Here is a 25,924-nt window from a genome sequence, read left to right as displayed (position 1 = left end):
TACCATATGATTTCTCCGGTCTCAAATCTAAAGGTTCTAATGTAAGTGAATGTGGTTTTGAAAAAGCAGCAGCAGCAGTGTAAGATGGGAAAATAATCTCATGCAAAATTCCTAAGGGTCAGTCCTTCAGACTTAAAGGAAAATAAGAATCAACTTTCACCTTTTCCTTAATTGCATCAACCTGAAAGGAAATTCAGAGGGTGCAGCTTAGAAAAATCAAAGTCTATTATTAAGCACAAAAAGCAAGAAAAGGCAAAGGATGTGAAGTAAAGGCAGTACCAATTAAAGCAGGAGAAAAGAAAAATATTTATATGTATATAATGGACCTTTATTATGCAAATGCTTACATTAAGAGCAGAGTAAAATCTTTAGTGGCAGTGGCTACCATACAAATGGTTTTAATTAAGGAAGGTAAACTTAATAATGAATGAGAATGGAAACAAAATTGTCCTAATCATTAAAAATGCACCTGTGCATGAGTGGTGGAACCCAACAGTTTCCTTGAATTAAATTTTATATTATCAGTATACCAAAAAAATAAATAGCTCTATAACTAGGATGACTACCCAGATTACTGTGCAAAACAATTTCCAGGATTACTTTTTTCATTACTGCGTAATCAAGCCTAAATGCATCATTTGGAAATATTCTTGCCAGCAAAGGAATATTCCACCAAAGTATTTAATATACTTACTCCAAATATTTTGTAATGCTGACCAAAAAAAATGTTTAATCTCATTATTTCATGTAGAAATTACAAATTGAAGATTCAATCTCAACAGAACCCTGCACTGACCAGTTCTGGATTATGGCAAACTATGTGGAAAAATGTCCAAAAAACTTTCCCTTAACTCATGTCACATAATATACATATCCATTATCCATTCATATGGGCGAAACATGCAAAATGTGTGCATTTTTTGACAAATTATTTAGTTAGTCCCTGTAAATACTGCATTGAATGTCAACAGGAAAGATGCAATTCCCACAATATTATGCATGTGAACAGAAGCCTCTCTCTCTCTTACTTATTGGTCAAAAATCCTTGTAGTCAATTCGGAAACACACTGTGGGAATTACAACTTTCTGTTTGACATTCAATGTGGAATTTTCTGAAACATTATTTTGGAAAACATGCACCCATTTTGCATATTTTCACAATATGAATGGGTAATGTACATAGATAATGGATAGTGAACTATGTGTCACGAGGTACATGATTATTTTTTGTTTTTCATGAGTGGTTTACACATTGTTTGGCATTGTCCAAAACTGGTCACCACAGGGTTTCGTTGAGTTTGAATCTTCAGTGTCATTTCTCCACAAAAACACGAACAGATTTTTTACCCAGCCACCACTAGAAACTACATGGATAAGTAACATTATTAAAGAATTTTAGGCAGAGTATTACTTTTATGCACAGGATAAATGTAAACATGTACTTAAAAAATTAAAAAGTAACTTTTCCTGAACCCATCATATTTCAATATCAAATTTTCTGCTTTGGTTGTTATTATTTTAAACAATCCCCTATAACTTGTTCAATAGTAGGTGACAAATTTGCAAGTAAACAAAGATGGCAGAGGAATTTTTCACTTGAATTGTGGAAGAGCTACAAGAGTAATCCACAAGAAATAACATGTTTAAATATAGTATTCAACCAAAAAAAAAAGCTACTCATGGGGGAGAGGATGCAATCTACACACTGACCAACATGCAAAATAAACTTAATGTTTCATTCAATCTTTCACATGCTGAAGTAACATTTTACATATGGACTATCTATACCAAACTTGCATGTTTTTGGAAAAAGTAATATTTTCAAGAAAAGCTCACTTATTAATTAAATTACATTTAATTCCATTTTAAGATACTATTAAGGATACACACAGTAGTCAAAATGTGCATTAATGTACACATTAGCCATCTAAAATTATTTAATGAATGTTACTTTATTCTATAGATTAAAACTAAAACACAATGTAAAAGAAATGTTAGCATGAAATAGCACTGTTAACCATTTACGAAAATTAGTGTAGCTAGGAAGGGAGAATACTGTCACCTTATATTAACTGAACTATATAAAACATTTTAGAATAATATACTAAAATGGCTAAAACCAAGAAGCATATACAATATATAAAAATAAGATCATAAAAAAGAGAAACTGAGCTATAGTCTATTATGGAAATCTTAAAAGTTAATAGGCCTTCTATCTTCTATATAATAAATACAGTAAGTTACATAAAGTAGTCAGCAAAAGTATTTTGTCACTTTTATAAATTTCCTTGTTACCAACCTATAGTAAAGAGCTGGTGAAGATCACATCACAGCAGGTAGATAATGTAACAACTAGCAAAAGATGCAGTAAAGAGACTAATGTAGAGACCAAAAATAACCTTGCAAATTTTATTCAGTCATGTTACAATAGGGAAATTTTACACACTGCATAGTAATTTTATCATATTTAATGTAAAACTACCCGAATTCAACCAAAGGCTTACGTTAAGCAATCAGCAATTTATATTATGTAAACTTTTTACAGTATAGAATTACAAGGATTCTAAGAACAGTGAGGAAACAATAGCTTATAAAATAAACTAAAAAGAGGCGTTTCCAGCCTATCATAGAATACATATTAAAGTCCTTATATACTGGGCTAATTTGGAGTCTAACAGCATGTTTTTAGATTGTTGCTGGAAACCTTCCAAAGAAATGAGCAAACTCTACAACAAAGGAACTCCAACCAGGAATTAAACTAATTCAATACTGTGATTAAAAAGAAATGGCTTTCTGAAGGGCGAGATTGATAACACAAGTACAAACTATCTACCTTCTAATTTAAAACAAAAGAAGTTTTTGAAATTTAAAGCATAGGTAAGTAAATAAGCCTGTCTAGCCCAAATAAGCCGTACCAATTTTTTTTTAGTTAAATGAGAAGCACATAGTGAGCTGACACCATACATTGCACTGTAATCTTTTATATGACAATGTAATGATATCATAAACAGTGGTAGTCACAATGTGGCAATAATGCTATTAAATATAAGCAATAAATTTGCCACAATGATCAATACAAAACACAACAGTGCTCATGAGGCCAAGTACCAACACAAAATTCTGTATGAAGACAAAACAGAAATGATTAAAAAGGAAAATGAAAAAAAAAATAAAAATAAAAATATACAATGAAGTAATGTTGACAAATTACAATAAGAATTCACAAATTATGACAGATGGTCAAATAACTTAATGTCTTTTTTCTGCAGAAAATATCCACCAAAGAAATTCTGTACTAAATTATAAATGAAACAATATATATTATGCTGCAAATATCACAATTTTTAATTGCTACCCTAAGACAAAACTGAAAAGGTATCCAATACCCAAGTTGCTACCAACAATTATCAAGTATGATGAACTTAAACTATTAAATATTACACAGAACTGGCAACAAATAGTTCAGTGTCCAGTTTATCATCACTTAAAATAACATCAAGATGACAGTATCCCTATAGTCAAACATACTAGAGTTTGCTACCCTACAATAACTGCAAAGGTTTGTAATTAAATTAATTAAAGAAACCCTCATTTCAAATGCAAAAATGTTTAAAAAGCTGTAAAGGAAGAAATAGGATTCAAAAACAAAAACACTCTTCTACAACTGCTCTAGGAGAAAGAGCCTGGAAACATATTGAGCAGCCCAATTGAGCTCCTGACCTCCATCTTATTAAGAATCTGTGAGGAAAATTTAAACATTAAATTGGTATTTCCTTAGCAACTAGGAAGAACTTGAATAAATCAACCAAAAAGAAAAAAGAAAGAATTATACAAAGTGGCTTGTTAAAAACTTTTAATTTATAATTACTTCCCAAGACATTTCTCTTTGGTTTTGAATTCAAAACAAAATGCAATAATGCAAAGCAATTAGGAACTAGTCTATTCTTTTCTGTTTTTCCTGACTATCATTTATTTTGTCTTCGGACATCTTTGTTTTGTGCAATCAAATCTGCAATAGTATAAGTTTAACCAAAATGTTTGAACATCACTATTATGTTTCCATAACTGGAAAACTAATGATGACTTGAATACTTTTGCAAACTACTGTGTAAGTTGACATATCTGTTGTTAGAGAGTTCATTTATTGTGCTATGCTGAAGGATAATAGATACTTTGTCCTAAAAAGGGTAGGTACAATAACAGCAGAAACTGAATATTATTTTCTTAAAAAGTAAACAGCCTAAATTTTCAACTCTAGATAAATTTTCTTTAATTTAAAATTGTGTTGTCAAAACAAAGTTTAAATGTTGTGCTAAATGTAGCCTAAAACCAAGGCTAATATACTTTACTCAAAAAAATAATGCAATAAATTAAGCAATTTTCAATTTGTGCTGATCTAACCACTCAAATATTTAAAGGATGGTAAATATAAATAAACAATCTAATTATAGTAAAGCTTGACTGGAGTGTTTCAAAAAAACATGAAAAACAAAAAGCACAAGAAAACAATAATGGAATTCTCAAGAGGGCTTGATTCACTTGAAAAGAAAAAACACAAAAGCATTATACAGTAGTACACAGATTTGCACAGAACAAAAGGCACACCTATTAACTCGTTAAACCAATATAAAGCAATTTCTAATGGGGTTACACAAAAAGAAGAAACCAAAACTCCTGCCAAAAGCTTGGTCATAGAAAATGTTTCTTCTTACCTTACTAAGATACTCTCTCATGACCTGGATGAAGTATGGCATAGAGAAGTCCATGATGTTGTGCCTCCACGCGGTTTCCAGTACGACATCAGGTCTCAGCAGATCATAACAAGTAAACAGGCAAGCAGCAAAACATTCCTTCTTTTCCTCTTGCAAAAACCACTGCAGAAGCTCTTCTGCAAGCTCTGTATCTTTAGACTCTGATGCATACTGCATTGCATCCTGAACAAAAATGATTTGTTTCAGAGCTACATTACATTTAATTATAAACAATTAATTTATAACTTGGTGCAACAAAACAAATACAATGAAAGCTGAAAATGTATATTAAATAGAAAGTTATTTTCAAGGTGCAAATATTCAGTTTTACACGACTACTTAAATAGCATCTTTTTAACTGCTTCTAACATTCATTAGCCCAATGTTTGTTTAAAGTCAGTAATGATGCATGCAGTATACTCAAACATACAAAAAGATCAGTAATGTCTCACCGTTTAGTTTTGTGTTTTTAAGCTCTACAATCAATTTCACACCAGGCAAATGTTGCCTAGTGTTTCTCTTGGAAAGACTACTGCATATTCCTTTTTAAATCCACTGACATCTATTACTAAACACTAAAAGATACAATAAGACTGTACTGTTGATCATTTATAAATTATCACAGGAAGGTAACCCACTGAAGTCAGTTTCTGTCTATAGTGGTACTGGCAACCCGAGACGAGCATAAACAAAATGCAGTTACACAACATCATTCAATAATAAAATTATAGTTTTCTGTCAGAGCAGTTTACTAATAAAGAATGAAGGCATGCCAGAAGTTCAGTTTCTGCTGCTGTATGCATTTGAATTTCCCCATGGGATTAATAAAGTTTTTATCTTATCTAATCTACTGTATTTTATAGCAATCAATGGCACCATATTATCTACTACTTGCATAAATTACTGTACTTCAAATTAAAAAGTAGTTATTAACCACTCCTTTAAACCACTATAGATTATTGCCTTAATTCAGTGGTGTGTATACCACATTTCAGGAGTTTCCTATAGCAAAGATCAGTTTATACAAATTCATTACATTTTTTTGTCCCCTATGCATGATATTTTCTCACTTAATTAGCACTTTTCCAAGCTTGTCATTTCTCTACTTTTTACACCACCTTTGCTTTTCAGCTTCTTGGAATTTTGTTTGTACTGCATTAGACTATTACCGTTGGCTGCTGGCAAAGTAACTAGCAACTACACTCACCCAGAACACTACTGTGCCTTTTTATATCCATATTACTCTTTCTTGTTCATTAACATATTTTAAAATTCTGCTAGTATATACTTTAAAACTCTTACTATGACTGACAGAAATATATGTGACTTTCTTCACAACTTCTTATTTCTGGTATCCACATATATATCTCTTTAAAAGTATCCAAATGCACTCCAGACAAACATACATTAAATTTTGCTCCCAAGTAGTGGAATAACTTTCCGTGAATACCTAACCTGTTGGTTGAAACTCTACTGATGTTTAGGCAGAGCTTGTAGACTCACCTCAGCAAAAAGATTTTGTAAATTGCTTAAAGTTTCCTTGACGCTGCTCTGTTCTAGACACCTACAGCCTACTGTGGGCACTATATCAATTACCTGCACTCTTGTTAGACTACTAGTTTATCACCTAGTGTCAGGACTAACTATACAGTATTACTAAGCAATTATAATATACTGTGATCTGTACTGTTAGTTCACTTTAATCATTACTGGCAAACACTAAAGGTTTATTCTACATATGCTAGATTTTGTTAAATAATAATTTGATAAATAAGGACTTGTATGTTTATCATTAACTGTAGTGGTGTAGGGTATTTCACCTTGTACAGTCTATCCTTCTTGCAGAGCTCCACACTTTGTTTCCAACGATTGTTGCCTTTAAAGAGGTAAGCAGCAATTCGCCTGAATTCAATTAGTTCATGCTTTTCAAGACGCTGAGCAAGAGAAATGTTGTCAAAGTTATCATAGGCATCTATAGATGTGCGAAGTGCCTGTAAGGGGAAAGATGAAGAGGTTATTTTATTTATAAAAACAGTAAACTAAACAAGACAACATATATAACCTTTATCTAAATTTGTTTCTGAAATTAATAATTAGGAAGCGATATGATTTGAACTCAAGATCAATATTACTGTTACATGTAGAGGAGCAGACTTTGAATTTAGACTTTACATGTGTGTTTTATTATCGGACTAGTTATTTTTAATTTGTTGCATGTGGTGGAACGGAAAACTACAATCACATTTTAAAGAAACTTGGCATGCTGATTTGGTCATAGGAGTAACCCACGCAACTGAAATTGCATGCGTCTTGGATTAAAATTAATGGAGATTTATGTTAACAAAGTTTGAACTATTGTGGGGAGGGACTTGATCACCCTAAACATAAGTTGCACATAAATGGTTGCCATATTGTTTAAAGCTCTTTTCCAATTCTGTATTTTGCGTAAATACTATGCTATCCCCAAAATCAAAAATTACCAAGTTATGAGTGATTATTAAAAACTGAATAGTGAAAGACCTGTATTTTAAAATTGGTCCACCAGATATTATGAAGATATTGTATGGACCAAAGATCTAACACATCTGGGTAATCTACAGAGTTTTGTGAATGTGTAATCCGGTTATCCAAAATTAAAAGCTGGTAGTCCTGGGAGTCCAGAATGCCAATTGGCCCTTTATATAATAAGAAAATGCCATCAAAAGGATTGTTTCAAAATTGAAAGCAGAGTTAACATTTTCTTATATGAAAATGTATTTCCTAGATTTATATTGAACAGATATTTATATTCTTTCTATAACACTTGTAAGATTCACAATGACTCTACAGATATGGATAGCATGTTCATAACACATTATACTTTATTTTTGGACAATACTCCTATATTTCTTAGCACTACAGAGTAAACAAGCAAGGACAGTTGCCAAAAGATGCCATCTAAACAAGAGGCTCTGTTAGAATATCAGTAAGTGATAAAACATATTGATGCCTCTTTTCTAACAAACTCTTGAGTGATTTCTCATATAAACAGTTTTACCTAACCAATAACAATAAGCCCTCTAACCTGATAATCTTCCTCAGTGATGAATAGATTATTGAGTGCTTCATTTACTGCCTTGTTGTTGTGATTCTGGACAGAGCGCAAATAAGGCTTAACCAAAGGAAGTTGTTTCACCTGAAATAAAAACAAATTATCCATAAAAAAATGCCCACCAAACACAATTAACCCAAAGTTTAGTAATAACTGTAGAAGTGTGAATAACTTTTGGTCTAAGCATGAAAATATTTACATTGGAAGTGTGTTTAAATTTAGTTTTATACACAAATTAAAACTGCTACATAAATTGTTTATAAAGAAAATAAATGCTCAGAATAAAAAAAGAGAATACTAAAAAAGAATACCTTAGTGAAGAAGTTGACAGCACGAGTGTGGTCAAGTCGTGGAGAGAGTACCATCAGAAGGTCGTTTAACAAGAGAGGTTTGAATTCCAAATAAAACTGTATTGCCCTGTAATACAGCTCCACATTGGCCACCTGAGGAAAAAAAAGATTAATTTCAGATGGTAAAAACTATTACTGACAGAGACAAATTTCATTCATTACATCTATACTAAGTTTAGAAAGTATCTGAAACAAAGATTTGTTAAAATTAGTTAATAAAAAACTAATAAAATTCAAGATGTTGAGAAAGTTACCTTGGTGATAATATCTTTAAACTGTCCTTCTTTCCAAGCATCTGTTGGATGGTTCATCATAGTAATAATTGCATTGTCATACTCCTCATACTTGTCATATAAGAACACTAGTTCTCCCCACAAGTGTGCCTGCTCAGCAGCTCTCAGCACCTACAGCAAGAATTAGGTTTACAATTAAGGATTTTAATAATAAATTATGTTACATTACTGCTGTGTAGAGAACAGATTTACTATACATGTCACAATCCAACTAATAATAATGTATTCATCTTTTACCTTTGGTATATTGACCCTGGACCAGAATAGCTCAAGGTGTTCTCTCATTTTCTGGGGCTTGAATTTTGAGTAAAGAATGGCCAATTCTGTGAACATTCCCATATGAGCACGTTCTAGACCCAGAGCTGCTTCCAGCATTGTAATCAGCTCTTCAAAATAACCACGGTCCTTTGAAAAACAATAAAACAATTATTACAATCAATGTTAAATGAATTAAAATCTTTACTTCAATTTCACTTTTATTTGTGAATCACCTGATAGTAGTTTATCAGTTCCTCCAGCTCATCAGCATGAACAACAATGTGCAAACCACACATCTGTGCCAAGCGAAATTCTTTCCCATCCACACAAGCAAAGCAAACCTGTTGGGAGATAGAAATGCATTAAGCTGTAAAGATAAAGCAACCAAAATACGACTCTCAGCTTATGTGTGCATACCTCTTTCCATGTTCGAGTGCTATTCGCCTTTCGAGCACCATCAACTGCAGCTTGATATTCACCTAGGTGAACTAATGTAGAAGCCAAGCGCCCAAAGTTGGACACATTGTTGTAGAGGAGTTTGGCTGCATCATACATTTTCTCATCATAGCAGCGATCACCTACCTGCACATCAAAATAAAAAATAATATTTACATTCCGCTTGAAACATATTCAAGAAAAGAACAATTAATTTTTGCACTACATACAAAATATCTGGCAAAAGAAAAACAAACTGAACATTTCTATTTGCTCTTAATCTGTCTTCTGAAAGTTTAAAAACAGCTTAAGTGACACAACTCAAACTAACATTGTCTCTACAAATGCAACAAATCTTACAGCTGGACCCTGCAGGAAGTCCAAACCAAATTAACATGAGACATAATTTTTTATTTATAAAATTGCATTCAGTCTGCAGTATTTAATTAGCAATAACAATGTAATTAAAGAAGAAACCTCTATATAAGCTCTACTGAAATTGGTCACTCTTGACACACAAATCCTACTAACAATTTTGCTGCATTGAAGGATTTCAACAGTGAATTTATTAAACACATTGCATATGCTGCATTGTGAGATCAATTCATACTTTCTGTATTCTAGAATAAATTACTTGTAGGCAAAGTTTTTTAACAGCTCATGCATTAAGACCGAAATCACTGCGATATTATCTGAATTCTTACCAATTTTACAGTTTGCTGTGTGACTCTTACTTTGTGTGTGTTATAATGTATGTATGTATGTATTTATGTAATTATGTGTCTGTATAAACATGTATAAAAACCAAAACCACTCTATTCCACTTGATCGGAAATGTGGCTGCTAATTTCCATACAATAACCACTAAATGGTAATTAAGAGAAAGCTTTTCACAAATGTTGCACTTCCTACTTATGCAATTTAAATCTGTAAATATTTCCAATTAACTCACTTGTTGAATGTGTGCGTTGTTGGGGCCATTAACAAACTCCTCCAGCTCTGCTAAGCGGTTGGTCTTGGCCAAAGCAAAAATTAACTCTGTTTCAACATAAGATTCTCTGGCTTTTTTACGAGCCATTTGCAAATACTTGACAAGATCCTCCCAGTTTCCTAAATAGAATATTTCAATATTATTAAAAATACAAGCAAATAAACAATCATAAAAGCAGTCAGCTATATTTCAATATATATATATACTGCAATTGCTATTACTGACTAGTTTTAAATCATTATTAAGGACACAGTTTTGGAGACATCTCCATATAACCATTTTTGTAACCCATTTTTACAGCTCAAAGTTGTATGGAGGTTGTGACTTTTCAGTGAAAATTTCTGAAAACAAATTAGAACGAACTAGTTTAGGAAGACCAAATGATAAAAAATTCATTTTAATCACATTTCATCATCTTGATAGACTGGAATTTAGTTACATGCTTATTAAAGGCTATACTATGGCTTATGAGATCTCACTGTCTTCAAAATAAATGCTGTGAAACATTTTGCTGTCTCTCTATTATACTTTCTCCAATAATGAATTTACTATGGATGCTCGGATGCATCTGCCGCTGATCTAAATCAGCCGATTTATCACTAAAGGCTCAATCGGTGATCAGTAAATTGGCCAATTAAAAAAACCCTATCAACTCCAGCTTTTCTAAGCTTTAAGATAATTTAGTTGTTGTGCTCCTTGACATGAGGGCCAACATCCTGCAGCATAAAAAGTGCAGCACTGTAGGCTTGTTTTAGCAGAGAGCTTAATCCTTACATTATTTAGCCCTTTAAAACAGACACTGGTTCAGTTTGTACAGTGAGCTTGTTTTAAATGCAGCAGCTTACATTTTTAATTGGAAAAACAGACTACTTTGAAACTGCAACTTAGAAAACAATAGCCTTGTTAGCTCAACAGAAAAATGCATCTTTTACTTATAAACCTGTTAAGCATGTTAATCTTGTGAGCTCTTGTTAAACAATTTATGTACATTCGAAGTACAGCATTCTCTCGATAAGCTTCAACAGGTAGTCACCTGAAATGGTTTTCACTTCACAGGTATTCAAGAGAATGTCAAGAGAGAGTAAAAAAGTAATCAGAGCAAAAAGTGGCTATTTGGAAGAAACTAGAATATAAAACATGTTTTCAGTTATTTCACCTTTTTTTGTTAAGTACATAACTCCACATGTGTTCATTCATAGTTTTGATGCGTTCAGTGAGAATCTACCAATGTAAATGGTTGTGAAAATAAATAAAACGCATTGAATAAGGTGTGTCCAAACTTTTGGCCTGTACTGTATATATATATGTATATATATAGCTTAAAAAAATTAAAGCAACACTTTTTAATCACAGTATAACATGAAGTTAATGAAACGTCTGGGATATTGATCTGGTCAGTTAAGTAGCATAGGGGGTTTTTAATCAGTTTCAGCTGCTTTGGTGTTAATGAAATTAACAGGTGAACTACAGGGGCAACAATGAGATGACCCCCATATCAGGAATGATTTAACAGGAAGATGGCCACTGATATTTTTTCCTCCTTATCATTTCTAACTGTTTTTTTCACTAGTTTTGCATTTGGCTATGCTCAGTGTCACTACTGGTAGCATGCGGCGATACCTGGACCCCTATAAAGGTTGCACAGGCAGTCTAAATTCTCCAGGATGGTACATCGATACGTGCCATTGCCAGAAAGTTTGCTCAGTCTCAAGGGCATGGAGGAGATCCAGGAGGCAGGTAGAGTTACTCTAGAGAGGTGGACAGGGCCTTAGAAGGTCCTTAACCCATCAGCATGACAAACATCTGCTCCTTCGGCAAGGAGGAACAGGATGAGCACTGCCGGAGCCCTACAAAATGACCTCCAGCAGGCCACTGGTGTGAACAAACAATTAGAAAAATAACTTCATGAGGGTGGCCTCAGGGACTGACATCCTCTAGTGGGCCCTGTGCTCACTGTGGAGCTCGATTGGCATTTGCCACAGAATACCAGAATTGGCAGGTTCACCACTGGCGCCCTGTGCTTTTCACAGATGAGAGCAGGTTCACCCTGAGCACGTCACAGACGTGAAAGGGTCTGTAGAAGCCGTGGAGAACATTGTGCTGCCAGTAACATCATTCAGCATGACCGGTTTGGTGTTGGGTCAGTGATGGTCTGGGGAGGCATATCCATGGAGGGACGCACAGACCTCTACAGGATAAACAATGGCACCTTGACTGCCATTAGGTATCGGGATGGAATCCTTGGACCCATTGTCAGACCCTATGCTGGTGCAGTGTATCTTGGGTTCCTCCTGGTACACAACAATGCTCAGCCTCATGTGGCGAGAGTATGCAGGAAGTTCCTGGAAGATGAAGGAACTGATACCATTGACTGGCCCCCACATTCTTCTTACCTAAATCCAATAGAACATCTCTGGGACATTATGTTTCAGTCCATCCAACACATCTCAGTGATGCCCTGGTCTAGATCTGGGAGGAGTTCCCCCAGGTCACCATCTGTTGTTTAATTAGGAGCATGCCCCGACGTTGTCAGGCATGCATACAAGCACATGGGGGCCATACAAACTACCGAGTATGATTTTAAGTTGCTGCAATGAAATTTGGGCAAAATGGACTAGCTTGCTGCTTCATTTTTTTCACTTTGATTTTTGGGGTGTCTTTGAATTCAGCCATCTCAAGGTTGATAATTTTCATTTCCATCAAACGATGTAGCATCCTTTCGTTCCTAACACGTTACCCAGTTCATATCAGTATAGATATCCAGGATGATATTTTTCCCTTTGAGATATGTGTTTTCAAAGTGTTCCTTTCATTTTTTTGAGCAGTGTATATACATACATGCACACACACACTGTATTTAAACACACTTTTTGTTGTTAAAGAAATGGTGAAAGCTACTTTTTTAATTTAGGTTTGTTTCACAGACATTAGACAAAAAAATTAAACAATATAACAGCTTGTAATTATGAGAAACATTTTCTTCTGTGACATATGCATTATGGATACATATTTGTGTACATATTTTATTAAACTATGTATTTTAAAGAAATTTTATTTATTTTAGTGTTTTTATGGTCACTAAACAATAATCTCGCAGAATGTAATTGTTAATAAAAATGAAGAGTTAAGACCTGTCTGCTAGTGGTCCTCCAACTTGCAGGGAAAACTTGGGGGTTGGAGGAAGGATTGGCACTGCAGCCACCGTAAAAACTTCATGCTGCTCCGAAACGGTAGACAAAGACTCCTTTCTGCTCACCATGGAAGTAGCTCTGCTGCAGCCACCTCAGGAAAGCTGCTCCATTATGAAGAGGAATAGGGAAAGCCCTCAAAAGCCTCATCTCTGGAAGAGTCAAAACCCGCTGGAGACCCAATGGGGTCAGGCCTGTTGACACTCCCTCACAATGCAGGTAATGTGCCTAGTTCAGGGCTCTGTGAGCACAAGCTCACTCAACACAAAGTCAGACCAGCGGTACCCAAGGATTCTCCGAAGAGACACACTACTGAAGGAGTCTAGTCTTCGTTTAAGGTCACTGGATAATGTCCATGTATCTTAACCAAGTAACAAAAAAAAATGTTTATGTGGCATGATTCCTCAAGGGCGATTTCAGCGGACATGATCCTTGTTCCCAAGAACCCAAGCGGCTGGAACAGACCAATGGGACAACTACGTAATACCCGGCTACAGCAGATAGATGGGCTGATCTCATTGTGTGGTGTGTGCAGCAACATTCAGTACCGGTACCTGCTCCCCAACCTGACCTGACCGTAGTCTACAGTTTAAGTACAAAAATACATTTTAATGCGTTTAAACCTCTCCCAAATGAAGCCAGTTTATCAGTGAGTCAGGTACCTAGGCTAAACAAATATATTGCTATTTGGAACACATGCATTTCACGTGTATTCCGTGTCCACAAAGATCCGTGTAAGTGTAGGATGACAGAAATGCTAAACACATACCCTAAAAGACAAACCTTTTTCATGTTTTAGTGCTAATGACAAAATGTAGACATGAAATGTATAATGTGTGAAGACTGAAGTCCAAATATCAAATAAGCACTTTCACAGAAGATACAAGTATAACAGAACAAATGCGCTTTTTCCAAGACTATAACCGAAGAAAAAGAAATCAGGTTAGTGTTGCTTGTCATCCTGACGTCTTTGGTAGTACAGTGGTTAGAGCTGCTGACTCCAATTCAGACGGTTCTGGGTTCGAGTCTTAATGTCTCCCAAAATAAATGTTTTGAGTACTGAGCTGTTCTTATTGTTACTATTATACAATAAAAGCTACATTTGATTTGAATCTGTAACAGAAGCCAGATAAAATTTTACTTACCTTGATTTATTGCCTTATCATCCTACAGCGTAAAGTCACAAGTATACTGCAGAGCTTCCTCTGTTTGATCGTCAAGGGCATGCTCACAAATTACTTGTGTAATGCCATGAAAAATACCTGCTGACACTTTAGCACGCGAGCAATGGTACGAGAATGCAGATAGACTTTTTTTGGGCACATGCACCACACTAGTGTTTAGATCTGGACAGTGTAGCATTGGCAAGCTCTGTATGACATGCTGTTTCTTTTAAGGACAGGTGATTGGCAGGGTGACGCCGTACTTCGTCCTGTATCCAAATGGTGCCATCTTTCGCCTTTACGCCTGGTGCAGCTGCGTTTTTCTTATATATGAGTGAACGTTTCTTGCGGGGAGGGCTTCTGTTCTCTTTCTCCAATTTGAGTTCACCTCTGTTATAGCGCGTCTTTATTTGAAAACAGCAGTGTCAGATCAGGGAGAGCGTAAACGCAACTGAGAGAATAAAAACGAATTTAAAAAAAAAAACGCTAACTTTGACAAGCACTGTAAATTTACAGCGGCTGTTACAGGCGCAAATCAAATGTATGCTTATATTGTGTAATATTAACAATAGCAGCAGCTATCTACTCAAAACGGTAAACTTGAGAAGCTGCCAGCATCGAACCCAGAACCTCTTGATTGGGAGTCAGCAGTTCTTAGCATTGCAATACGCAAGCTGTTGCATCAACCGCCTACCGTAACCTGTTTTCTTTTTCCTTCTGTTATATTCTTGAATAAAAGTGCATTTGTTATACTTGTACTTGTTGTGAAAGCGTTTATATGATATTTGGACTTCACGCTTCACATCTTTTACATGTCGTAAAGACGGTCCTTGGGTGTGTTTGAGAACTGTTAACATTTGAATCTGATGATTGTATATAGCGCGGAACTGACCTCTCTGTACTATGCTGTCCTCTGCATCTCCTGGAGTTCAAAAGAAATACCAGCAAGCAGCAACAAGATCAGAACAAAAAACAAACACGGTCACTAACTTAAACCACGTGAAGGTATGCAAATGAATCTAATGTTGCATTAGTGCAACAATGTTTTCTGAAATGCACAAAACAGGTAATAAAATGATTTATTCCAAATGTCATATATACCCAAGTTTCTATTTTTTGTCAGTGCGGCTTTGAGCACTCAAGAATAAAACTGAATAAAAAAAATTGACATCCACATTTATTCTCAGTCACACACACCACTCACATCCACGTCCACAGTTTTCCCAATCTCATTCGCGCACAACATCTGACACAGGGGGTCTGCAGGGATTGGTGTGTGTGGGAGCTTGAACGTGAGTGAGAGAATAAAACTGGAAAAAAAAAAAAACCCACTAACTATAAATTTACAGATGCAAATTAAATGTATGCTTTTATTGTATATTAACAATAAGAGCAGCTCACTACTGAAAATGGTAAATTTGGGAAGCAGCTGATATCGAAACCACAACCTCTTGATTGAAAGGCAGCAGTTTTTAGCATTGTAACAAACAAGCTGTCGTATCATCCACCTACCGTAACCTGCTTTCTTTTTTCTTCGGTTAAATTCTTGAATAAAAGTGCACTTACTTTGTTATACTTGTACCTTTTGTGAAAGGGTTTATTTCATATTTGTATTTCAGGCTTCACACCTTATACATTTCATGTTTACATTTTTTTCAATTATTACTAAAATATGAAAAACATTTCTGTGTTAACTATGTTTTACATAGATTGTTGTCAACACACATGAAATGTATTCCAAATGATGATGTACTATTTTACCCTATAAAGCTACAGCACTTCACTGGAAGATAAACACTGCAAATGAACTGCAGCAGTGGGATGGGATACCAGGCTGCTTATCGACTCATTTACAGGACAAAAGACATTGACGGAGAGGTGAGAATGGATTTAAGGTGGGCTGGATTTACACGCTTTCTCGTAGGCTCTGGTAATTCTAGTGTTAAAGGGGTAAAGAGGAAAAAGAAAAATATTGTAATCGGTACTGAAATTGGCCAATGAAGTAACATGCAATTGGTAATTGGTACTGGCCTTAACAAACCTGTTCAGAGCATCCTTAGAATTTACTGACCCCAATGTCTCTTATAATGTTCTAGAGTTGGTGTTTTTCATTACAACACTATTGTTTTGGAGATTTAAACTACGGCATTATTAGTAAGGCATATATGTTAGGCTAACTGGTAACTCTAAACTGACCCACCAATGACTGAGTTGGAAAGTGCCCAGGAATGGGCTTATACATATTCAAGATGTAGTCCTGCTTTCAGCTCAAAACTAGTAAGAAATGGCTTAATTGGGTTCAAAAATGGATGAATAGCATTTTAAATACATGACTTGACACTACAAATCGATCAAAAATGTCTTATCACTTAGAAATTACCATAAGAGCAAGAAAAATAAAAATCATAAGCATACTAAGCAAAAGGCAAGCCCTGTGAAAAATGAACACAAGGAAATGCATTTTTTTCTTCTTAAACAAAATAGTAAACATAGACATGGTAAAGTGATTGAACTGCAATTTTGAAAAAAATACTAAAAAAAAACTGTACTATCTTAAATAAATGAGAATGCTACATCTGCACTACTTCTGCTTACAAAGGCAACAGAGTAATGGTGTACTATTCATCAAATTTAAGCATGTCACTTATCTTCTTACAATTAAGATTATCAATTAATAAATTAAATAAATAAATTAAACAATTAATAAATTCATGGACCTTATTGAATAGAAAATCAGATTAGCTGCAACAAATGCTGGTATGCCCTTTTAAAATTTTTAGCCATCTACATTTTTTGGTTATGCAGATATGCTTTATTAACCCCCCAAATAAAGGCTGAAACAAAGTGTTAATAACTATGGGGTTATGCTAATTAATAATTTTGTCACCTGTACAAGAAAATGTAATCTTCACAGCAATGAAAATTATTGGTCATGCTTCCAGAAGCTGGAAGTAAGGCAAGTAATTTTTTTTTTTTTTACATTTCTGAACTTATTTACAAACGTATATTTGAATATTGTTCATCAAATCGTGTGCAAATAAACTTCCTCTTTATTGGCCGCTGTCATGATTTCTAAAACTGCTGGCCTCAAGCCAGTAACCAGAGGAGGAATTCTCAGGGCAGGTGTAATTCTTGAACCTGATTAAAATATTTTTTTGTAAAATGTGAAATCTTTTAAATATTTTTTAGTAAAGAGCAGAAAAAATAGTATCGTTGTTTAGAGTACAGTTATCAGCAACATATTTTCCCAAAACTGAAAAATGTGCATTTTTCTTTTTTTCTAGCCTATAAACCTAAACACACTCAGATTATTGCCTACTTCTATAGCAAGCCAAGCAAGACTGTTCTAAAACAAAAATACTTTGGACAAGCTCTATACCATTTTAGATAGATAGACAGACAGAACAATGAGAGAGAGTCATAATCTGAGATGTGACCACTAATAAAATCAAAAACAACAGAACTCAGGCCCAAACTGTTGTAACTGTTACTCACCACTATGATTCGCTGCTTGAACAACTTCCATATATGCTGAAGGGTCATCAGCTTTAATGTAGGAGTCAATGGCTTCTTTAACCAAACCCTTTTGTAGTTGGGCTTTGGCAAGCTGGCTCCAAACTGCAGGTTCATTGCACCGCTCTGCAAACTCATAAGCTCTGTCCAAATTTCCAATATGTTCAATAAGCACCTGGATTATTTAAATAAATGTGGCAGTCATTCAAACATATGAAATTCACCGTAGAGTTAATTCAACTTTAAGCCTCTTATTTGTGGGGCTTAATCATTTACCTGAACTGCAGACGTGTTCACATCAAATTTGCGGAAAATGGCAAAGGCTTCCTCAAAGAGCTCATTGCTGATGGCTATGTTTGCAATATCTGGGGCATCATAATTGTCTAGGCGGTTTATGTATTCCATTACACGAGTGCGATCAGCTTTGATGGCAGTAAGAATTAGAAGGTTCTGTAGATTCCTAAATGTACAAAGACAGATCAAAGCATTAAAAAAATGTTAACACAAAAAGTGCAAAATCATAATGACAGCTTATTGTCACAATCTACAAAAAGTTCACTTTTGAGTGGAACCATCACAAACACTGGCAAGATACTAGCAATATAAAACTCTTCAATTTTACTTTTATTTAACCCATTGATAACTTTTTAGAAATACTGGCAAACATCTTCCATGACTACTCAATTTGAAACCATCGAACATAAACTTTAGAATTAAATTAGTAATGGAAGTACAATCTGTTAGACACACTTCTACTTCTACTGAAAAAGCATAACAGCATTTACAATCATGTTGCAATTACAAATGTTTTGGTATACACACGTTTATTTCCTTTATGTGCATTGGAACAACACAAAAAAACAGGAAAAAAGCCAAATCTGACATTATGTCACACAGAACTCCAAAAATGGGCCAGACAAAATTATTGGCATCTTTTCAAAATTGTGGATAAATCGTTTTATTTCAAACATATGATGCTCGTCTGAACTCACTGGCGGCAAGAAACAGGTACTGGCAATATAGCAATCACACCTGAAGCCAGTTAAAATGAAGAAAAGTTGACTCAACCTTTCTGTTGTGTGTCTGAGTGTGCCACACTAAACATGGAGAACAGAAAGAAGAGCAGAGAACTGTCTGAGGACTTGAGAACAAAAATTGTGTTAAAATATCAACAATCTCAAGGCTATAAGTCCATCTCCAGAGATCTTCATGTTCCTTTGTCCACTGTGCGCAACATAATCAAGAAGTTCAGAACACATGGCAATTTAGCTAATCTCCCTGGACATGGACGGAAAAGAAATTGATAAAAGACTGCAACAAAGGATAGTCAATGGTGGATAAACAGCCCCAATCAACTTCAAAACATATTCAAGCTGTTCTGCAGACTTAGGGTACAACAGTGTCAGCTCAAACTATACGTCGACATCTGAACGAAATGAAACACTATGGTAGGAGAGCCAGGAGGACCCCACTGCTGCCACAGAAACATAAAAAATCCAGACTGGAGATTGGCAAAATGTACTTCAAGGAAGCCAAAATCCTTCTGGGCGAACATCTTGTGGACAGATGAGACCAAGGTAGAGTTTTTTGGTAAAGCTCATCATCCTACTGTTTATAGTAAAAAGGAATGAGGCCTAAGAAGAAAAGAACACAGTACCTACAGTCAAACATGGTGGAGGTTCTAAGATGTTTTGCTGCCTCTGGCACTGGTTGCCTTGACTGTGTGCAAGGCATCATGAAATCTGAAGACTACCAAAAGATATTGGGGCGCAATGTAGGGCCCAGTCAGAAAGCTGGGTCTGCGTCAGAGGTCATGGGTGCTCCAGCAGGACAATGACCCCAAGCATACCTTTAAAAGTACCCAGAAATGGTTGAAGACAAACGCTGGAGAGTTCTGAAGTGGCCAGCAATGAGTCTGGATCTAAATCTGATTGAACACTTATGGAGAGATCTCAAAATTGCTGTTGGGAGAAGGCACCCTTCAAATCTGAGAGACATTGAGCAGTTTGCAAAAGAAGAGTGGTCGGAAATTCCAATTGAGAGGTGTAACAAGCTTGTTGATGGTTATAGGAAGCGCTTGATTTCAGTTATTTTTTCCAAAGGGTGTGCAACCAAATATTAAGTTGAGGGTGCCAATAATTTTGTCCAGCCCAGTTTTTGAGGTTTGTGTGAAATGTCAGATTTGGCTTTTTTTCTCTGTTTTTTTGTGCTGTTCCAATGCATATAAAGGAAACAAACGTGTATACCAAAACATTAGTAATTGCAACAATTTTCTGGGAGAAATGGTGTATTTTCTGGGAAAATTCCAGGGGTGCCGATAATTTCGGCCATGACTGTATATCTGGAAATCTGAATACACTAAACTAAGCTTCTGAGAAGCACTTTCTATAAATTGATACAAATTCAACAATCATCCATATTCACAATAATGTACCTGTGTTCACTGAACACTGAATTGTCCAAAACTATTTTTTCAAGGAGCTCAATAAGTTCATTAGGAAGATCAGCTGTCATGAAAGCTTTTACAGTCACAGAAACCTCCTCCGGGTCTTGTGTCTCTGATAGTGCAGTCTGAACAACCTAAAGAAAAGAAAAAACATGCACACAAACTGAAAATGTATAAAATTATATATGTGGGCCAATTTTACCCAAAACCTGTATATAACTCTTAAAAGTAAACAAAAGACTGTTCTGATGCAAATATGTAAATAACAGCATAAACAGAACAAAAGGACCTAAAAGTTACAATATAAAATATATAAGTACTGTGGTTTGTTTTACCTTATGTTTCTTTCATTATATCCAAAATTGCATCCGGGTGTGCAATACTATTTATTTTGTAGAGTACCGATTCACATTACCACACCAGTTTTTAGAAGAGCCTAATAATATTTCCAATCATAACCAATTAAAAATGGCAGCCTTCTGTTCAATGAAAAATGATTGCCTTTTGGTTTCAACTATAGATTCCTTAGTTCTCAGAACTAAAGGGTCAGTTAGTGTGCATATCCGTAAATGTACTCTTAGAGAAAGGATAATATTAATGGATGATTTCTTCTTAATGTGGAGGAGAATTCTCGTTCATGTGTGTGTTTAAAAAATTTCTAAAGGGAAAAGTGTAGAAGTACTATCTTTGTATTCTGTGGCTTTATCTCATTCATACACAGTGCTGTGGTAAAAATGTATTCAGGAAAACAAATACCTAGAAGAAAAATGCTACTGGTAAGTAAAAACAAAAACACTAGTTATATACACACTAATTAATCCATTTCTATTATTTAATTAAGTTGAGCTGCCAGAGGTTAAAACATAATGTTTTTCAAATGGAACAACTAAATGTATTAAATGAAACTCTTTAGTAATCAATGTGTTATTATTTATCTTAAGCAGCTTAAAAAAAGCATATGTGGAATACATTCTGATTATTTGTAGTGAAATACAAAGGATCATTCACATTATAAATTTAAAAGTTACATTACTGGCATGATGTTCAATAAATAAAAATAATTGCAAGGATGGGGAAAGTAAGCACTAGAACGTACTAGAAACCAGCTTGAACAGAAAAAGATAAAATTCATACTTGATCGATTAGAGGCCTCCGGTAAGGATTGCTTTCTTGCAGTACACTTGCCCACAGTTCAGGATCCTTTCGGCGGACAAGATAACGGGACAGACTCTTGAAAAGGGAATTTTCATTGCATACCTAGGAACAGAAACAGTTTATCTTAAACTACAAAACAGTAAAAAAATAAATAAAATGCATGCACCATTTACATAAAAGCTATAAAACAGAAAGTAAAACACAGATCAACAGAATGCTTTATGTACTATAGTAATCTTATATATTAAACTTCAGACAAAGCCTAATGTCTTCTATAACTTACATTGATAAGCTCCAGATCACACTGGCCACGCTCATATGCCACACATGCCAAGTGAGGATCACGCTTCTCACAGTATTTGCCAACTACACGACTATCATAATATGGGTTCTCCCGCAAGAAGCGCTCAGGATTGTTGTTGCTGTCAATATAGATTTTTGCCAGAGCATTATGGGTAGCAGGTTCTTCACAACCTTCATGAATTCGAGCTTCAAGCCATGGCAGAAGTAACTTCAATCTGTAAATATAGAAGAGTTTCATATTTTTATTTATACTTATGTATAACATATGAAATTGACAAATTACATCAAAAACAACCCATTTTCATTTCTCCACCTCACAATTACTTAAAATACAAGTCTCTATACGTTCAGTTTTTTCTTTTTTCCTTTTGACAACTATATAAACCCTACCTCTGACATAATAGTTATGACAGAATTTTAGTAAAAAAGGAAAAATATGCATTTTGCAGTCTACTAGACTGTTAATATGTTTAGTTAACACAAAATTTTGCATCAATCATTATCAATCATTTCTGATAACTCCCACTCTTTTTCATCTTGCCTGTCACTGCCACCTTGACCAAGCTGCTACTCTTGGCCACATAAATGGAATTCAGCAAGAGAACAGGAGCCTATGAAATCAGTATTAATTAGCCCATAACATTGAATAACTGTACAGTTATTAAATGTTAACTGCATTATGAGGTGGAAAAGAGTTTATTATAAAAATATTTTGAACGCTAAGAAATTTATTTTACTTCGGGAATACTGCAAGAGACTTTGTTAAGAGTTCATTTTCCTGTTTTCTACTGCCAACTCGACAGAACCTTTTGCTAGCCATATCCAGTTACATCTGAAATAATATTTATAGACCTCTTTACTATCTTTAAAAAAAAACGGTACTTATGCATATATATGCATATTCTGAAGGTTATGAACTTTTCGGCATAAAATTTCTTCTTTCTATTTGTAAATATGTACAATATGCAATTTAATAAATATGGATTTACAATGCAGAACTGAACAATCTGGTACTTATTTGCTGCTTGTCTTTATATTTCAGGTGCCAAAATAATTTGTAAAAACAAAATATAAAACTTTATCCTTGCAAACATTTTATTCTAAGACTGATCTACTCAAATATTTAGCAATATGTGTTATACTCAAAAACAGTTAAAAGAAAACATCCTTTGTTTGTACCACCCATTTCTGTTTTTCTAGAAATGTGTAACATTGAGATATTATACCTTTAGTAACTAAGTAGTAACTTTTCCTAAACTCCTAAAACATTTTTTCTAAGTCTGGAAATTTAAACCAGAAGCATTTAAATTAAGTTGTCTAATTATCTGAGAAAAATTACCTGTTACGCTTCTCAACTTCTGCCACAAGTTCATCTGTGGAGAACTGACCCCTCACAACCAAAATAAGGTTTTTAATTACATCCTCAGAGCAATCCACATCAAGTAAACCACCAATGACCACTGGAAGGCGACTGGGATTTACCTGCAACCAACATAAACGCAGCAGAATTGTACAATTAAAGATCACCACCAACTAATATTAAATATTAAGTATTTTCAATAATTTCTCCTACCTTCTGGACATAGATTTCAATATATTTCTGAAGGTTGTTTCGGTATAAGTACAGGACCAAATCGTGAACAAAATCAAATCTGTCACACACAATAATTAGTGGAAGCTGATCAGTTAGCTTAGCTTCCTGCAGAAAAGAAAACATTGAAAACAAAATATATATTTAACAATGTGAAAACACTAACAGACTCCAATACTCTCAAACCAACATTAAGCATGACATGAGCAATACTCCTCCATGTGACCTCTGCACTTTTCTAATATTTCTTATAACTGACTCAAAACAAAGAAAAATGTTTCTGCAAGAATTTGCATTCCTTAGAAAGATACATTGATTTAGCTGCTCTCTAAAATATGTTGCTGTGATAAGATAAAAAAAATCTTAATACACCTATTTCATAACATAATCAAACAATAGAGTACATTACTGAACATATCAAGAAAATAAAACACAGGTGAACTACAGTGAAAGGAAAGTATTTCAAGGTACAAAGACGGTCAAATACTGTAAAAGGATATTTTAGAGTTCCAATACTAACAAAATTTAACAGACTTAAGAGTGCAGAACAATGTTGATAAAAACATTCATTATGCTACATCTTTGCTATCAACACTATCCCAATAAACTTTAGGCACAGTACATATGCCATATGCTAACAGCATTCACTATGAAGGGTTAAAACTGGGTTTTATAAGTGCCACATACAGATTGTTATGTTCTGAAACAAATTAGCTGCACTCTTTTGTGTGTTGTAGGCCTATCAAGAAGATGTTAAGAAAAAGAGAAGAAATCTAATTTGTTCACAATGTAAGCACAGACATTCCGCAATGAGAAAACAAACAGAACGGTTAAAGTACATTTAGCACACACACATTTTTTTATATATATATATATATATATATATATATACATACTAGTAGAATACCAGCCAGAGCGGAGAAGTAGTGTATAAAAGAAGTTATGAAAAAGAAAAATTTTAAAAATAACATAACATGATTGTTAATGTAATTGTTTTGTCATTGACATGAGTGTTGTTGTCATATATCTATCTATCTATCTATATCTATATCTATATCTATATCTATATCTATATCTATATCTATATCTATCTATATCTATATCTATATCTATATATATCTATATCTATATCTATATCTATATCTCTATATATATATCTATATATATACACACACATACATACATACATACATACATGTGTACATATATACATACACACATATACTATGGGGTACGAAACAGGCAAATACATTGATTTTCTGAATATATAAAGTCACTGTCGGAATATATAAAGTGAAAACCTGAATATATAAAGTCAGCGTCGGAATTTATAAAGTCATTCCTGATTATATATAGTCAACATCAGAGTATATAAACTCATTCCTGAATATATAAACTCAAAGTCAAAATATATTGATTGAAACGACTCTGAACTGAAGTAAGTTAACAAAAACGTATTCAGAAAAATAAATTAAAAAAACACTGTTCGGTTAATGTTTTGAAAATTATGCATTTGCCCTGCACAGGATTGGTTCCTGCCTTGCACCCAGTGTTGGCTGGGATTGGCTGCAGCAGACCCCTGTGACCCTGTGGTCGGATTCAACGGGTTGGAAAATGGATGGATATTGCAGCACTGACTTTGTATATTCCGACGATGACTTTTATATATTGAAGTTTTGACTTTATATATTCCAGCGCTTACTTCATATTGTGAGCTGGAGGGCTTCGCTATTACGTGTGGGGATGAAACTTCACTTTGGTAACTGATCATGCTCCACTTCAATGGTCATACCAACAGAAAGATACAAACTCTCGCCTAATGAGATGGTTTCTGGGCTTACAACTTTTACCGTTTCACAGTAAAACTTCGACCAGGTTCTGAACACGTCAACGCAGACATATTATAAAGACTAAATGAACCTGTTACAGAGAGTCACTTGATTCACGGAAATGTGAATAAAGCTGAGGGGGAGGGTGTGAGCTGGAGGGCTGATTGCACCCCAAGAAGATACAGACGCCTCTGGGAAAACCACAACCCCTGAAACACAGACTACCCTCACATTGCTCCTTACTTTCTCACTTGCGCTATAACGCGTAATGCAAACCTCGCACGATACTCCGCTAACTTAAAAGCCTTGTGCAGCGCCTGTCAGTTGAAAATTGATTGTTTGCTTGCTTTTATTGCGCTCTCTCGCGCTCTCTCTCTCTCTCTCTGCTCCTAGCGGAACTGTCATCTCTGACTTGTCATGGAGCATGTTTAAGCTCATGTGTTTGCAGTATTTGAATAAAAATCCTTCTTGTTTCTACGACCTCCTGTGTCTGTGTGCAAATCTGTGACCCAAGCGTGACAATATATTCTGACGCTGACTTTATATATTCAAGATTTGACTTTATAT

The 25,924-nt window shown here is 34.7% G+C and overlaps 1 protein-coding gene across 4 annotated transcripts in view; it reads right to left on the bottom strand.

The window, feature by feature from the left end:
- The window catches only part of LOC120531527 (clathrin heavy chain 1), a 166,191-nt gene that overhangs the window by 8,226 nt on the left and 132,041 nt on the right, over positions 1-25,924 (bottom strand). For 2 of the 4 annotated variants that reach the window (XM_039757011.1, XM_039757012.1), the window contains 17 exons: positions 23,511-23,636; positions 23,277-23,419; positions 21,918-22,152; positions 21,614-21,736; positions 20,468-20,613; positions 18,310-18,493; positions 18,016-18,208; positions 10,131-10,288; positions 9,161-9,325; positions 8,977-9,084; positions 8,723-8,890; positions 8,447-8,596; positions 8,154-8,285; positions 7,816-7,926; positions 6,572-6,742; positions 4,713-4,934; positions 161-181 (listed from right to left, as the gene is read on the bottom strand). In XM_039757011.1, coding sequence (XP_039612945.1) covers positions 161-181; positions 4,713-4,934; positions 6,572-6,742; positions 7,816-7,926; positions 8,154-8,285; positions 8,447-8,596; positions 8,723-8,890; positions 8,977-9,084; positions 9,161-9,325; positions 10,131-10,288; positions 18,016-18,208; positions 18,310-18,493; positions 20,468-20,613; positions 21,614-21,736; positions 21,918-22,152; positions 23,277-23,419; positions 23,511-23,636 — 2,556 coding nt within the window. The remainder of the gene's footprint in view (positions 1-160; positions 182-4,712; positions 4,935-6,571; positions 6,743-7,815; positions 7,927-8,153; positions 8,286-8,446; positions 8,597-8,722; positions 8,891-8,976; positions 9,085-9,160; positions 9,326-10,130; positions 10,289-18,015; positions 18,209-18,309; positions 18,494-20,467; positions 20,614-21,613; positions 21,737-21,917; positions 22,153-23,276; positions 23,420-23,510; positions 23,637-25,924) is intronic. The other 2 variants (XM_039757014.1, XM_039757015.1) reach the window with 1 other exon arrangement.

Source organism: Polypterus senegalus, chromosome 6, assembly GCF_016835505.1.
Source record: "Polypterus senegalus isolate Bchr_013 chromosome 6, ASM1683550v1, whole genome shotgun sequence".
Classification (NCBI taxonomy): Eukaryota; Metazoa; Chordata; class Cladistia; order Polypteriformes; family Polypteridae; genus Polypterus; species Polypterus senegalus.
The sequence above is the reverse complement of the archived record's forward strand: the minus strand, read 5'-3'. Positions and strand labels throughout refer to the sequence as shown.